This window comes from Mytilus galloprovincialis, chromosome 14, assembly GCF_965363235.1.
Source record: "Mytilus galloprovincialis chromosome 14, xbMytGall1.hap1.1, whole genome shotgun sequence".
NCBI lineage: Eukaryota > Metazoa > Mollusca > Bivalvia > Mytilida > Mytilidae > Mytilus > Mytilus galloprovincialis.
The window spans coordinates 20,212,536-20,227,594 of NC_134851.1; the positions used below are offsets into that span (position 1 = coordinate 20,212,536).

Genomic DNA, 15,059 nt, shown 5'->3' on the forward strand with positions numbered 1-15,059 from the left:
ACATTACTTGAATTTTCAAATCACCCGAAACCATTTGAATGTTTTGATTAATAGCTTCATGCATAAAAAACTGCACATTTCCCCCCTATAGCAAATATTTTCTTATTACAGAATCGAGTTTGCTTATTGGTTGAACATTTTATAGCTGTTTTGAATTAAACAAAATTTAAAGATAAGGTTAACTTGATTGGTATAGTGTAAATACTGGGTTCTTAATGCACGAAGTGTTAGATGTTAGGTGCATTTAAATATAAAAATGTTTATGTTTTATCAGACCGTTGTATAATTAAGTTCCTCTAGACTTATATGTACCCAGTTACACTGGCACACACAAATTCCTATTCTCTTTTTGTCCTCATAATGTTAAACTTTGCACATTTTCCAGCAAGTGCTTGGTATTTTTATAGTTATGGAATTACGTAACAATACACTCATGTTATTTTGAATTGATTAACTTGAAATAAAAAAGTTACCCTCTAAATAGGGTTTAAAAAGAACCATTGTTAAACATTTCTTCAGGTATTCAACTGAAAATTAAAGAACTGAAAAGAAGAAAAATCTTGGAACCAAAACTATTCAATATGTAACCCATGTATCCTTCGTTTATTATTAGTTCCGGAGAGGCGATTCCCTCAAATTTGGTGGATGATGGCAATGGAACCATTTGGTTAGATGATATAAATTGCTCTGGTGTAGAACATAAATTAATCAATTGCACATACTCAATCGATACATCACACTGTAATCACTGGTACGATGTCGGCATCGAATGTTTTAACTGTGCAACAGAAGATGAAGGTAGGGTTATATTAAAAACAAACGTTTGAAACAGTCGTTTAAAAAATTACATAGCTTTTTATACATGTTATACATGTATGCAAATGACAAAACAGTACAGCGTAGACGTGATTAAGTCTTCTTCGTTGCAGAACCTATTACAATAACATTAAATCAAACTTCAAATAATGTGGACTTATTTATTTTTGTGGGTACCAATTTTCTTGGATTGAAGAAAACTTGCATTTTAGTAGATTTTTTAATTTGCAGTTTTCCAAAAGTATGCATATGATCATATATGTTTGCAATTCGATGAACATGAAAGTTTGCGGTTTTCCTTTGCATGCTATGAAATACAACAAACTTACGGCGTTAGTTTTGTTATTTGTTACTAGTAACAATGGCAAAACTGCCTGTTTTTACAATATCTAATAGATATTGCTTAAACAATATTGCTTGTTAATAAGTTAAAGATGTATATAACTTTACTATAACTTCCTTAGAGACTACAACTAGGGCAACTTCAACAGAAACTACTACAGAAGAAACAACCTTAGAAACTACCACAGAAGCGACAACATTAGAAACTACTCATGGGGCAACTACCGTAGAAACTACTACTGGGGCAACTACCCTAGAAACTACTGCTGGGGCAACAACAGTAGAAATTATCACAGAGGCAACAGCGTTAGAAACAACAACTGCAGCAACAACGTTAGAAACAACAACTGCAGCAACAACGTTAGAAACAACAACTGCAGCAACAACGTTAGAAACAACAACTGCAGCAACAACGTTAGAAACAACAACTGCAACAACAACGTTAGAAACCAGAACTGAGGCTACGACATTAGAAATCACAACACAGACAACAGCATTAGAAACATCAACAGCTGCAACGACATTAGGGACCACAAACGAGACAACAATACTAAACACCACAACTCACCCTGTAACGCCAACAACGTCTACACAAACAGCAACCATAGCACATGCAACATCAGCTGCAGAACGTTCCTCAGGTATGATATTGTTTTTTCTTTTCTTATATTCTATCAAATACACATATACTAGTTTAAGAAAAAAAACATGACAGACGTGCATTTCTCATTTTGATCAAAAAACGAAATTAGATCGTTGACAAATATAAATTTTCAACATTGATACAAGTCATTTCGCACCATATTAAGAAGAGGAATATTACTCTAAATTCAAAGTTTCAGAAACAAATACGTTCATTGTACTTTACAAAAACAACAGCTGTATACATGTAGTTATGTGATGTTTATAAAACAAAAATAAAAATATTCCAGAATTAATAGCATTCGGAGAACCAACTGGTGATTCACGACTGTATGGAGATGACGTATCAACTAATAACTTAAGATGTTTTACATCAATTCCTTTTTTGGGTGACAGTTACAACTACTTGACAGTAAGTTTATACTGTTCTACACATTTCAAATCATATGCAGATCAGCAAACTCAATTTGTTTTTACTGTTTTATTTTTCTAAATGCTTATAATTTTGGATGCATTCAATCTGTCAATCATATCTGTAACGTGTGCACAACGAGTTTTAAGCGTGTATTGGGCGTACGCAAAGCGTATCTATGCGATTATGGGGCGTTCAATGAACGTATTTTGGCGTTTGTCTTACGTAGATGGAATGTACGCTAAGAAGGAAATACAATTCGTGGACGTATTTGAGACGCTTCCTGGTCGTATCTTGGACGTTCTATTTGTTTTTTTTTGTTACAAACACACCCGCATACGTTTAAGTTAAAGTCGAACGACCTTGAATCGTATACATTTTGACTTGAACGTGTCTCAAACTTATCTGTTGCATTTTCAACGCGCTTGTAGCGTATGTATTACGTGCGTGTAGCGTACATGTATACGCTAGACACACGCAATAGCTAAATGAAAATGTCAATGCTGCTTAAAAATTTCCTCGAGTTGTAGCGTTCATCAAATGTATACTTTTGTATTGCGACGTACTTCAAACTTATGCAACTTATGCTTCTATGTACGTTTAAGGCACGCCAGTCTATACGCCAATGTGTGACGCCGGCATTTGCTAGGCGATACAGGTTTTTGCACACAGGAGCGGATTTGATGACGGCATCTCGAAAAAAATCTTGCTTTTATTTGTCATATCTTTAAACAGGGAACTCTTATTAATTGTAGAACATAAGTTATCTCTATGTGTATCTATTTTTGTGCGTTGTATATTGAATTGAAATTCATTCTCTTCTTCTAAAAACAAAAAGGGATTAAGAAGATTGACTGTATGTCGACCTTTTTTCAATTTTAGGAACAGAATTTATATTTCGTTAGATAGAAAGTCCCTGTTACCACAATATAAATTATTTCTGCGTTTTACATAATATTGTACACTGTCATCATGGCTAATTTTAATAGAAGTTCCTTCACCGGGAGGTACCAAGACCTGGTTGATAATTATTCCGGATCACAAAAAATACATGATGGTATGATTGTGGATCTTCCTCCAAATCAGAAGAACATCAATTTATGAATAATTATCCACTTACTTAACACTTGAAATATGACATTTAGTATAAGATTAGTATACTTCCTTTAAAACCAAATTGTGTGTACCAACAAATAAATCATTGTAATGGTAAAAAAAATATTTTTTTAAAGTTGCATTTTATAGTTTAAAGTCCGTAATTTCAGCGAAAATAAGTGAAGCGGAACAAAACTAAGCTTGACCGATAACTCATCATGGTTAACTCACATACCAAAAATCAGCCCCATATCTGAAGGCGTTTACAAAAAAGTCCGTATAACGGTGATTTTCAACAATTTCTTAAAGTCCAAAGACCGTAATTTCGGCAAAAATAAGTGGAGCGGAACGAAACTTTAACTTGATCTATAACTCATCATGGTTAACTCACATACCGAAAATCAGCCCAAAATGTGAAGGCGTTTTCAAAAAAGTCAGTATAAATGTGATTTTCAACAATTTCTCAAAGTCCAAAGCCCGTAATTTCGGCAAAAATTAGTGGAGCGGAACGAAACTTACGCTTGATTTGTAACTCATTATGGTTAACTCAAAAACCAAAAATCAGCCTAATATCTGAGGGCATTTAGAAAAAAAAATACGTATAATGGTTTGTTGTGGAATGACGGAATGACGGAATTACGGAATTTCGGAATGAAAGAATGACGAAATTTTTGAATGCAGGACAATGGTAAAACTATATGGCACCGACAACTTCGTTGCGAGGCCATACAAAACATCTTAATTTTGTGCTTAATAATGTAGTACTATAGAAAAATACAGCGACAGTCTGTGACTTCGCCGTGCATTGCCTTATTATATAAATATGCACGAATTTGTCAATTTACGTTGTATTTTATCGTTATGTTCTGTTTATTTGTTTAAGTGCGTATTGTCAAAATCGTAAATTGTTTGTTAGAGCTTATGTTTATATATTTTGATGTTATAGGGAAATAAAAAGAACCACTGTTTTACGATTCGTAAGTAGACGAAACGCTCGTCTGGCGTATCAAATTACTGGTATAAGTCTTTAACCATTAATGGGTTGATGCAACTGCTGGTGGACGTTTCGTCCTCGAGGATATTTCTAGCCTAGTGGTCAACACATCTGTGTTATGAATTTTATGGTAATGCAAAATTATGAAGTATTTGAAATTGTGAGGATGTGTTTATCCTAGTTGATGAGTCGTATGTAGTCGAAGCGCGCGTCTGACCTTTCAAATTATAAGCCTGGTACCTGTGATTATCACTTATTATACCTATTGTTATCAAATTGTTACACTCTGTACATTAATTATTACTTTTTATATTTCATTCACAGTTTTCATCAAATGGTCTAGCATGCATGGGATGCAGATACACTTCCTATGTTCCAAGAGAATTGAGTGTGTATTCAGGTCGAGATATTATAGCTGCATTATGGACAGATTTAGTTGTATCGAGATCAACCGAGAAGATGTATTATCATCTCTATAGTGACGATGATGATTTTGGAAATAGAACCCTGATTGATACAGTGTTGAATAAAGTCTCTTCTAATGTCAATTATTACTCTAAAAAAAGTGACTTCTCGGCGTCTTGTGTGTATATTGCGACATGGGAAAATGCAAGGCTATATGGTGATATAGTAAGTACACGTAGTAAGATTTTATATACAATTATTTGCTTTAAGTTTGATTGATACAATGGTTTATGAACCACATAGCAGATACATGAAATTCACTGAGGCCAATACTTGAGAGGGATATCATACGCATGCCTCTATGTGATTGATGTATCATTGTAATTACTTTTATACCTATCTCCTATTGCTAGTAAATGTATCTGTTCAAGATGTTTAATATCTTCTTGTTTTTTATATTAAATGTGTTATCTGCTTAAGCACTTGCTGATTTTGATACCATGAGTTTAAAATGTTTATTCAAATTCACTTAAAATAAACACTGAAAAAGAGAAAAACAAAAGAAAAAGATATGTTTACAAGATCTATAAACCTACACTATCGACTTTGCCTGAAACAACTATTTAGGTTCATGCTATACGTTGTTTATATCATATACCCTCTTATGATTTTTCTTATGATGAATATAATGTTTTATGAAGCAATATACCCCATGTCTTTAGCTATTAGGAGAAAAGACATTTTTCTGCGTTCCTTCGTCATTCGTTCGTCAGTCTGTCTTTCCATTTTCAGGTTAAAGTTTTTGGTCAAGGTAGTTTAAATAAAATGAAGTCCAATCAACTTGAAAGTTAGAACATATTTTCCCTATGTTCAATGAGACGTTTTTGTATATAAATAGCAACCAGACGGTTGTCACACGTGGAACAGTATCTTTCAGAGTATTTGCGTGTTGCTTATTCAACAGTTTTATATGGTGTGTCTTGTTTACTGTTATATTTTCCTTTTTCGCTATGACGGTGTCCGTTTATATGCGATCTATGAGTTTGACTGTACCTCTGTTATCTTTCGCTCTTCTTTTAGACTTTTAGTATTAAGTCTTAAGATCTACGATGGAAATTGTGTTATACCAAGTCAAAATGATAAATGATACCTTTATACCCATAATCTTTATAGTATCTGTATATAAATATTGTCAGTCAGGGGAAATATGGTGTTTAAATAAAGTTTCCTAAACATTCAATTAAGTTCTTTTATTTCTTTTTAGAGAACTGTATCATTTCAATTTATTTTGGCAACAAATGGTGCAAAGACCTATGCTTACTCCTTGTTTAAGGATGTCACTATCCTGTCTCCACCTGGTGGCAGACAATGCGCAATAGGATATTCTGGATTAGATGAATCTTCATCAAGTATATACTCCTTCACAGAAAGTGCCTTTAACGTTAGTGGATTAAAAGGAAACACATTTGATGGTGGGTATATAGTTACAATTTTAACGATTAATGCATCGAAATTAGAAAACCTGTCGCATTTGACATTTGTATTTAAACGCACAAAAAAATTATGATGAATAATCATACCCTTATCAATGATAATTCTATGATGATTCTGAACATATTCATCTGTTCCAAAAAGTTTGATAAAATGTATATATGCATATAAATATGTTAGCCTCAGTGGTTTGAAACCTCAGTTTCTTGAAGTTTTTAATATATTAAACTCAAAGAAAGATAATAAGCATCAAATGCTCTACACCGGAGTTATATTTTTACTCAATAAGACCGATCTGTAACTTTAAAATCATGACAGTTGAAAAGCCAAACTATTTGTTAAGCTGGCATATATGACATACTCTGTATGTCTGAAGATGACAAATCGAGACATCAATTGAACTGAAAAATCTTCCGATGGTGTGCGTGATACCACAAACTCCCTTTTTTTAAATAAATAAATAAACACACTTGTTGATACCAGAAATGAAATTTTGTATGCTAGACAAACGTTATGTCTTTGCATTATTCATAAAAAAAACGCAAACAATAATGTAAAAATAAAAATAAAATGAACTTAGGTGAAGAGCACTAAGAACCCAAAGTTACAAAAGGTTTTACCAAAACAGCAAAGGTAAACTATTCTTCGAGTAGAAACCATTCAAAGTTTTACAAAAAGGTCACTAAAGTATGATAATGACCATGCATATAAATGTCTGTTTTGTCAGCTCAGATACATGAATGCCTTTAGTTGTTAATGTCTGTGTAATTTTGGTCTCTTGTTGACAGTTGTCTCATTGGAAATCATACCACGTCTTCTTTTTTATATTTGAAATTGATGAAACAATTTGAATTTTAATAAGCAATCTGTAGGACAAATATATTTTCAACTGTAAGATAATTATTTGCTGGAAACATATATTTCAAATTCTATTGCAGGTGTTAATGGTGTATATTTTATGTCACTTCATGCAAAGGGTCCGATACAACATAATCCAGCCTCTCAGTGTGTGAGGTGGTATCGAAGAAATGTTAATTCAGTCAGATGGAGCTTGAGAAATTCAAGATGGCAGTTATCGAATATTTGTCCGTGTAATCAGGGAATGCTTGTTTTTGATGGAAGATTTTTTGTCTTTTCGTATCACAATAATGCTGTGTGCTATGCCAACTACAGATTTGGTACCAGTCGTGTAAGAACACATTTATACCTGCTGTAATGTGCTTTGCTGCATCTATGTAGATGAAGACAAGTGTTAGCCTATGATGTTTAAAATAAAATCTCATATACACCTGTTGATTGATATCAGGTTATAAATTGATGTTTAAAGGCAGTATATTTACATTCTCTGTCATCTTTTATCTATGATAAACAAACATCAACAGGTAATAGCCTTTATAGACCATCACTACATGTCTTTGACTTAAAAGGGACCTTGGAAGTGATTTTACTAATTTATGCTTTAGTGAAGATGTAGATTACAAAAAATGCAATTGCCTGTTGAAAGAATACCCTGCCATATGTTAAATCGACCTGGAATACACATAAAAAAACAACCATACATCTTCATGAGAGGCCTTGTTTGTATTTCGTATGAAAAAACAGTTTATTTAACATTTAAGAGATATGAAGCACACACAACCTTAATGAACAAAAGTGGCATTCAAATATAAATGTTTATAATTAAATGTTGGATGTAACGTGTCTTCTGATTGGCTGACATTGTTTTGTTTATTATCTCATAGACATAATTATATCATGGGACCAGAACGTCATCAACGTTTTTTCATGATTTACGCCATTTGAGAATTGAATTTAGATTTAGACATAAGAAATAACTGTATAAATATGTTTTCTGTCTTTAAAAAAAAAAAAAAAAAAAAACATGTGGTGCACCACATTTATAATGTTACTTCTTCATAAAATATAAGTCATTCCTTAAATAAATAAATAACCTTTATATAACAGATTTGCTGCTATCACCAGCGATGGGGGTTCCTTTTAAGGAATAGTCCAGATGCTGGTACCATAGTTACAGGGAATCCATTTACTGATATTGTTACATACCAAAGTGATAATGCTATTCCTAAAGAAAATTGCTGTGAAAAATCGACTAATTGTCATCTGTATTACAGCGTAAGACCAGTGGGATTTTGTTACAGGCAGTCACCATTTGGTATATGTAAGTACATGTATTATGCAGATGTAAAGGTCTAATTTATTGTGCCATACCATAACATAACTTATTTCTGTGACATTTGATAGTATATAAAATATGCTAATACAAAAACTATGCAAATATAAATAATCACGAATAGGTTAGGTTAGCTCTTATTAATTCAACAACATCAAGAAAATATCAAATCATAAACTTTAATTGCCACACAGTGGACTTGCAGCAAGGTGATATTTCTTTTGCGCTGTATTCAAGGCCTCCTTGAAGGACCGTTACTGTTGCCTTGTTTGGGTGTATTGCTGTAAATGTACTGTATTTTCAGTCAAGGATGGAGTCCAAAAGGCGAAAAGATGTCCGTTTACAGTTTGAATTGTACCTTTTGTTTTGCTGTAAAGATGATATATAAATAATGATTACTCGTGTACATGTACAGGTAGTACCACTATTTAAAACATTAGAAACAGAAAAGCAATTATTTATGAAGGTTAAAGGTTCAACATTTTGTGCCTATTATACATTATGGATTCTTAGAAAATGTAAAATATTATGCAAAGATGGCTTGGTTTTCTATATTTGAATGCATGTATTGGTACCATAATTTCCTTCTCTTACCCTTCCAGAGCACCTGATTTCACTCCTGATTTTTAGTGGAGTTCGTGTATTTTCTCATATTTCATTTATAACTGTTGTCTTGTTTTACTCCTTGGTTTTGTGAGCTTTGGTTTACTCCTTGGTTTTGATTGTCACTGTCTTCAGTCTCGTTATAGATAAAGTAACTCGTTGCATATGACTTCAATTGGTAAATTATATATTTTTTTTCAGTCTTTACCTTTGGGGATCCTCATGTTGACACATTGGATGGATTTCAATACACATTTAACGGCTGGGGTGAATACACAATGATGAAAATAGAAAATGAAAATGTTACCTTCGAAATTCAAGCTAGAACAGATTTAGCAACATCAAAGAATGGAACTGAACTGAAGAAAATAAATGCAACTATATTTAGTGGTTTTGCTGCCAAGGAAGACGGGAATGTCACGATGCAAGTAGAACTAGCCAGTGATTTGGAGAGTAAGTTATAGTCCCTATTTATGTTAAAAAACACCAGATTGAAATTATTAATTTTTTTTTTGATAGGTACCTGAACTACTAGTATTCAAACATTATTAACTTTGTCTGAGCAGTATCATTTCCGTTTTTGAAAACACAGTTTAAGTCCAAAGGAAACTATTTTTTTTTCTTTTTGAAGTGATAGTGAAAATATATATTTAACCATGGTATTATCCAATTGAGATAGTTCATCTGTTTTAACTGTGGTTCCCCTGCATTTTTATCTACAGATAGTGGATATTGCATTATATATGGAAATGAAAAACGATTCGAGAATCCCTTATCTAATCAAAATCAAGGAATGATATAAAACGTGTGTCCAAGGTGTATTACCTAATGAAAAAATACATTATACTATTTAGTTTTATGTTGTTAATGTCTTTCTCCAGTAATATTTGAAAACTTTTTTAATTACAGCAATGGTAGTTTATGGTAATGGCAACGACCTCACAACACAGTTTAATACTGATGAAAATTTTGCTGTTTTTCTTACTGGCATCGTTTTAAGACGTCAAAATCATACACTTGTTGTTGCCTTCTCAGAGTCAGGTGATTTAAACAATATTTTTATCTATTTATATCTATCTATGTATTTGTTGATTTGAATTTCATAGCAAGGGATTTTTTTTTTAAGGTATTTTACCAATATTGCATGTGGGAAAAGAACCCGCTAAATTTAGTCGACTTTACCATTTTGGTTTACCCGAAATATGTGGTTTTGACAGCTGATATTTTGATAATTATAATCCGTGCTAAGGAGCAACATTTGTATCATGCATGACACAGTAAGACTGTTAGATATGTTTACTTATGATATCTTTAATTTTTCACAATTCTCTGTGAAAGAATAATTTGTTGAATTAAAGAAGTAAATATGTTTGACACTAAGCTTATAAATTTAAGTTGTATTTTAGCATTTTTACGCTCATTATTTTTTTTGTGAAGTTTATTACCGTACATAAAATGGATAAAAAAAACATTAAGATATCGAATTGTGATTCTTTATTTAATAAAAGCCTTTACATGCCTTTGCAGGAATTCAGTTAAATTTTCAGGTGAAAACTCGGCAGTTGACTTTGTCAGCATCAGTTCCTGAGGATTTCAAAGGACAAGTTACGGGTCTCATGGGAAACTTTGATGGAGACAAAACCAATGAATTTGTGTTACCAAATAGAAATATACTTTCGTCTGGTGATGTTGATTCTGAAAGAAAAATTTATAACAATTTTGGTCAGCTATGTAAGTAATTAAATCTCATGTTCAGTGATGTGTGTTTAAAAACAAAAGGACACACACACCTTTTGGTTTGAAATTTTTTATTTTGACTTTTGATATTGTAAGAGTCTTATGTCTATTAAACTTCACAATTCAATAACTTTTACTGTGAGGTGTCTGTTTTAATTATAATATTACATGTTTTCATTGTAGGGGAGACAACTTCAGATAATTCAATATTTTATTACACTGATGGGAAATCCTGGGCTGATTACAGTCACCAAGATTTTGTTCCAATCTTTATTGATGAATTTGATAATAGTACACTCCAGTTAGCCTATACCGTCTGTGGTGGCAAGAGTGACCAATATAAAGCTTGTATCTTTGATTACTTGGCAACCGGTGATCAATCATTTGCTGATGATACTCAAATAACAAATGCAGAGGCTGAGTCTGAAACTACACAATTACGTAAGCTCTATTTTTTATTTCTAAACTTTAAAGACAGTATAACAAATTTTTTGAGATGCAATCGTTTAATTCAATGTAAGTTTGTTGAATGTCTCAATCTTTGAATTGAAGGACCGCAATAATAGCCCAGCTCTTGGGAATTTTGTGTAGTTATTTATGTTATGTCCAAAACATCATATCCCCTCTTTTCTACAATGTTCGACAATGACAGAATATTTTATTCGAATACTTTTCATTAAATCAAAATGACAACAATCTGACCATATAACAGACAACAGCGAAAGACCACAAAAGGGTCATCAATGCATTTGTTTCTTTTTATAGTTATTGAAATGATAACACAATGGGGACTGCTGTACGCCTATTTTTGACATTTGTAACTATTGTTTCTGTCTGTTTTGTTAACGACGCGACTGTCATACAAGTGGGAGGGACTATGTTCAATCCACCATTTTCTACATTACATACGAACATGATGTACCAAGTCAGGAATGTGACAGTTGCTATCCATTCGTTTGATGTGTTTTAGCTTTTGATTTTACAATTTGATTACTAGGGACCTTCCTTTTTGAATTTTCCTCGAAGTTCAGTTTTTTGTGATTTTACTTTTTATTCATACAATTTATAAATTAAGTATTATCTACGAAAAAGGGAAGACCTCTTTTGAATGTTTTCTTCACAAATACTTCACTATTAAATTTCTAAGCACTTTCAGAAAAGTAGTTCTCTAGGGGAGTCAAGATATAATTTATGTTTGGTAAGAACATAGTTTTAATTCCAATTCGCCTGAAGGGAGAATGATAAATTTATTTAAATTTAGTTTCCAAAGTATTTGGATCAGTATTAGACACAAAATATCTCACTCGTTTGTCCAACATGTGAAAGTAACAATGCTTACAATTAGGTCTTATGTTGATGAAAGTTACATGACAGATTCAACTATCTACTGTATCCTGGAACTGGCATAATAAGAGTTAAGTTACCTGAACTCCTTTGAAGTCATTGGGGTTGGTATTCCTCAATTCTTTCTGCATTTTCTGTTTTCTGTATAGTTTTGAATAGACCCTTTGTCTAGTGATCGATTTTACTTTGGTGAATCTGTTATTATAATAGTATTCAACTATTTCATTATCTTCCAGAAAATGAGGCACCAGAAATAAGTGGACAAGAATCTATCAAAGTAGTAGTAAATCAATCTATAGTTTTAAACTTCACTGGTCATGATGATAAAGCAGATTTTAGATACAGTATAATAGATCAGCCAGGTGAAGGCACTTTCACATCTGATAATTCCACAGGATATCTGACATTAACGTGGACACCTGCAAATCTTAATACAGAAAAAATCAAGTGAATTTAGTAGACATTTTGTTTTTAGGAAATTATGGGGTTTAGGATTGAAAAAATGTGGACGTTCTATGTTTAATACAGCATGTAATTATTTGGTATTCATTATGTACGTGTAAACTTTTTCTTACTTGTGTATTACGATATTTTCCTTTTGAGTTTGAATTATTTATAAAAGCTAGGCAAGCCTTAAGCTTAAAATATATAAATTTATAAGTAAAGAAAAGTCGTTACACATTGCAGTGTAAATCTGTTTCTTTTATGATTGTATCCTTCCTTTTTTAATGATTTGACAAAAAAGTTGCTTTCTTAATATGTGACGCAATATGGTATTCAGCATGATCGCCTTTCAGATCACTTGCATTGGACTGAAAGGCCAATGTAGTGTGTCTCATTTCTCGGCATCCGCTGTCCGTCCTCTGTCGTGTGTCGACGTCGTTCTTGTCATCGTCAACTTTTACAAAATCTTCTCCTCTATCATGTTGAGATCTATTTGCCTTGAAATTTTCAGACGAATCAGACAATTCGTTGTTAAATTGCTGCCCCTGAATTGATAATCTTAAGGAAGTTTGCAGTTTTTAGCTCACCTGGCCCAAAGGGCCAAGTGAGCTTTTCTCATCACTTGGCGTCCGGCGTCCGTCGTCGTCCGTCGTCGTCCGTCGTCGTCCGTCGTCCTGCGTCCGTCGTCGTTAACTTTTACAAAAATCTTCTCCTCTGAAACTACCAGGCCAAATTTAAACAAACTTGGCCGCAATCATCATTGGGGTATCTAGTTTAAAAATTGTGTCGCGTGACCCGGCAAACCAACAAAGATGGCCGCCATGGCTAAAAATAGAACCTAGGGGTAAAATGCAATTTTTTGCTTATAACTCAAAAACCAAAGCATTTAGAGCAAATCTGACGTGGGGGGTAAACATGTTCATCAGGTCAAGATCTAACTGCCCTGAAATTTTCAGATGAATCGGACAACCTGTTGTTGGGTTGCTGCCCCTGAATTGGTAATTTTAGGGGAATTTTGCTGTTTTTTGTTATTATCTTGAATATTATTATAGATAGAGATAAACTGTAAACAGCAATAATGTTCAGCAAAGTAAAATCTACAAATAAGTCAACATAACCAAAATGGTCAGTTGACCACTTTAGGAGTTATTGTCCTTTATAGTCAATTTTTAACCATTTTTCGTAAATCTTGGTAATCTTTTACAAAAATCTTCTCCTCTGAAACTACCAGGCCAAATTTAAACAAACTTGGCCGCAATCATCATTGGGGTATCTAGTTTAAAAATTGTGTCGCGTGACCCGGCAAACCAACAAAGATGGCCGCCATGGCTAAAAATAGAACCTAGGGGTAAAATGCAATTTTTTGCTTATAACTCAAAAACCAAAGCATTTAGAGCAAATATAACAGGGAGTTAATCAGTTCATCATCTATTTGCCATGACATTTTCAGATGGATTGGACAAACTGCTGTTAGGTTGCTGCCCCTGAATTAGTCATTTTAGGGAAATTTTGCCGTTTTTTGTTATTATCTTGAATATTATTATAGATAGAGATAAACTGTAAAGGGAAACAATGTACAGCAAAGTAACACCTAAAAATAAGTCAACATGACCTAAATGGTCAATTGACCCCATAAGGAGTTATTGCCCATTATAGTCAATTTTTAACAATTTTCATAAAATTTGTAAATTTTAACTAACATTTTCCACTGAAGCTCTTAGGCCAAGTTCAATATAGATAGAATGATTGTAAGCAGCAATAATGTTCAGTAAAGTAAGATATACAAACACATCACCATCACCAAAACACAATTTTGTCATGAATTCAAATGCGTCCTTTGTTTAATATTCACATAGACCAAGGTGAGCGACACAGGCTCTTTGGAGCCTCTAGTTTGGTTTTAATATTGAATATTATGAAAGATAGAAGTAAACTCTAAATAGCAATAATGTTCTGCATAAGAAGATCTACAAATATGACAAATGATATAAATTGTAAATCGACCCCTGAAGGAGTTATTATCCTAAATGGAGGACCCAAAATGCCAAGAAGGTTGCCTGTGCTATATAAAAAGGGAAATGTTTGTATTTGCGTACTATTTTTATTTAAATAATAAGTTAAAAATGAAAGGAAACGATATCATTTTCTAATTGATTTGAGTTAATACATTTTGTATTTCAGTTTCAAACTGTTATTATTTTTAGTTGAATATTAGTTTGCTTTCAGACTTTTATTAAATTGTATATATCAATGTGTTATAATTTTACATAATTTTTATTTTTTGTACATAAATAACCTGAATAAGGCCTTTAGTCTTCTCGTTGCACATGTCATTTCGGGGTGTTTTATATTGCCTATACAGTATTAACTTTGATCATTGTTGAAGGCCGTACAATGACCTATAGTTGTTCATTTCTGTGTCATTTGGTCTCTTGTAGAGAGTTGTCTCATTGACAATCCTACCACATCTTCGTTTCTATATTCACAGGGTAACAACAGTGGACAGTGATGGTTTAACAGCTGATGCTATAGAGGTGGTGATT

General features: G+C 32.8%; 1 protein-coding gene across 1 annotated transcript; it reads left to right on the forward strand.

Annotated features, from left to right (window-relative positions):
* Nucleotides 1-654: 654 nt before the first annotated feature.
* On the forward strand, nt 655-12,615 carry LOC143059388 (mucin-like protein). Its single transcript, XM_076232880.1, has 12 exons — nt 655-667; nt 1,245-1,799; nt 2,091-2,212; nt 4,626-4,931; nt 5,971-6,178; nt 7,136-7,265; nt 8,201-8,376; nt 9,193-9,444; nt 9,901-10,032; nt 10,519-10,722; nt 10,912-11,169; nt 12,309-12,615. Exons 1-12 carry the CDS (start codon nt 655-657, stop codon nt 12,521-12,523), a joined length of 2,571 nt encoding a protein of 856 aa, XP_076088995.1. The 3' UTR covers nt 12,524-12,615.
* The last annotated feature ends 2,444 nt before the right edge of the window (nt 12,616-15,059 follow it).

What these genes read in the sequence shown, in the direction of transcription:
- LOC143059388 (XM_076232880.1), top strand. An exon ending in ACAGTTACAACTACTTGACA is followed by an intron (nt 2,213 to 4,625) that starts GTAAGTTTATAC and finishes TTTCATTCACAG; the next exon opens with TTTTCATCAAATGGTCTAGC. An exon ending in ACTAGCCAGTGATTTGGAGA is followed by an intron (nt 9,445 to 9,900) that starts GTAAGTTATAGT and finishes TTTTAATTACAG; the next exon opens with CAATGGTAGTTTATGGTAAT.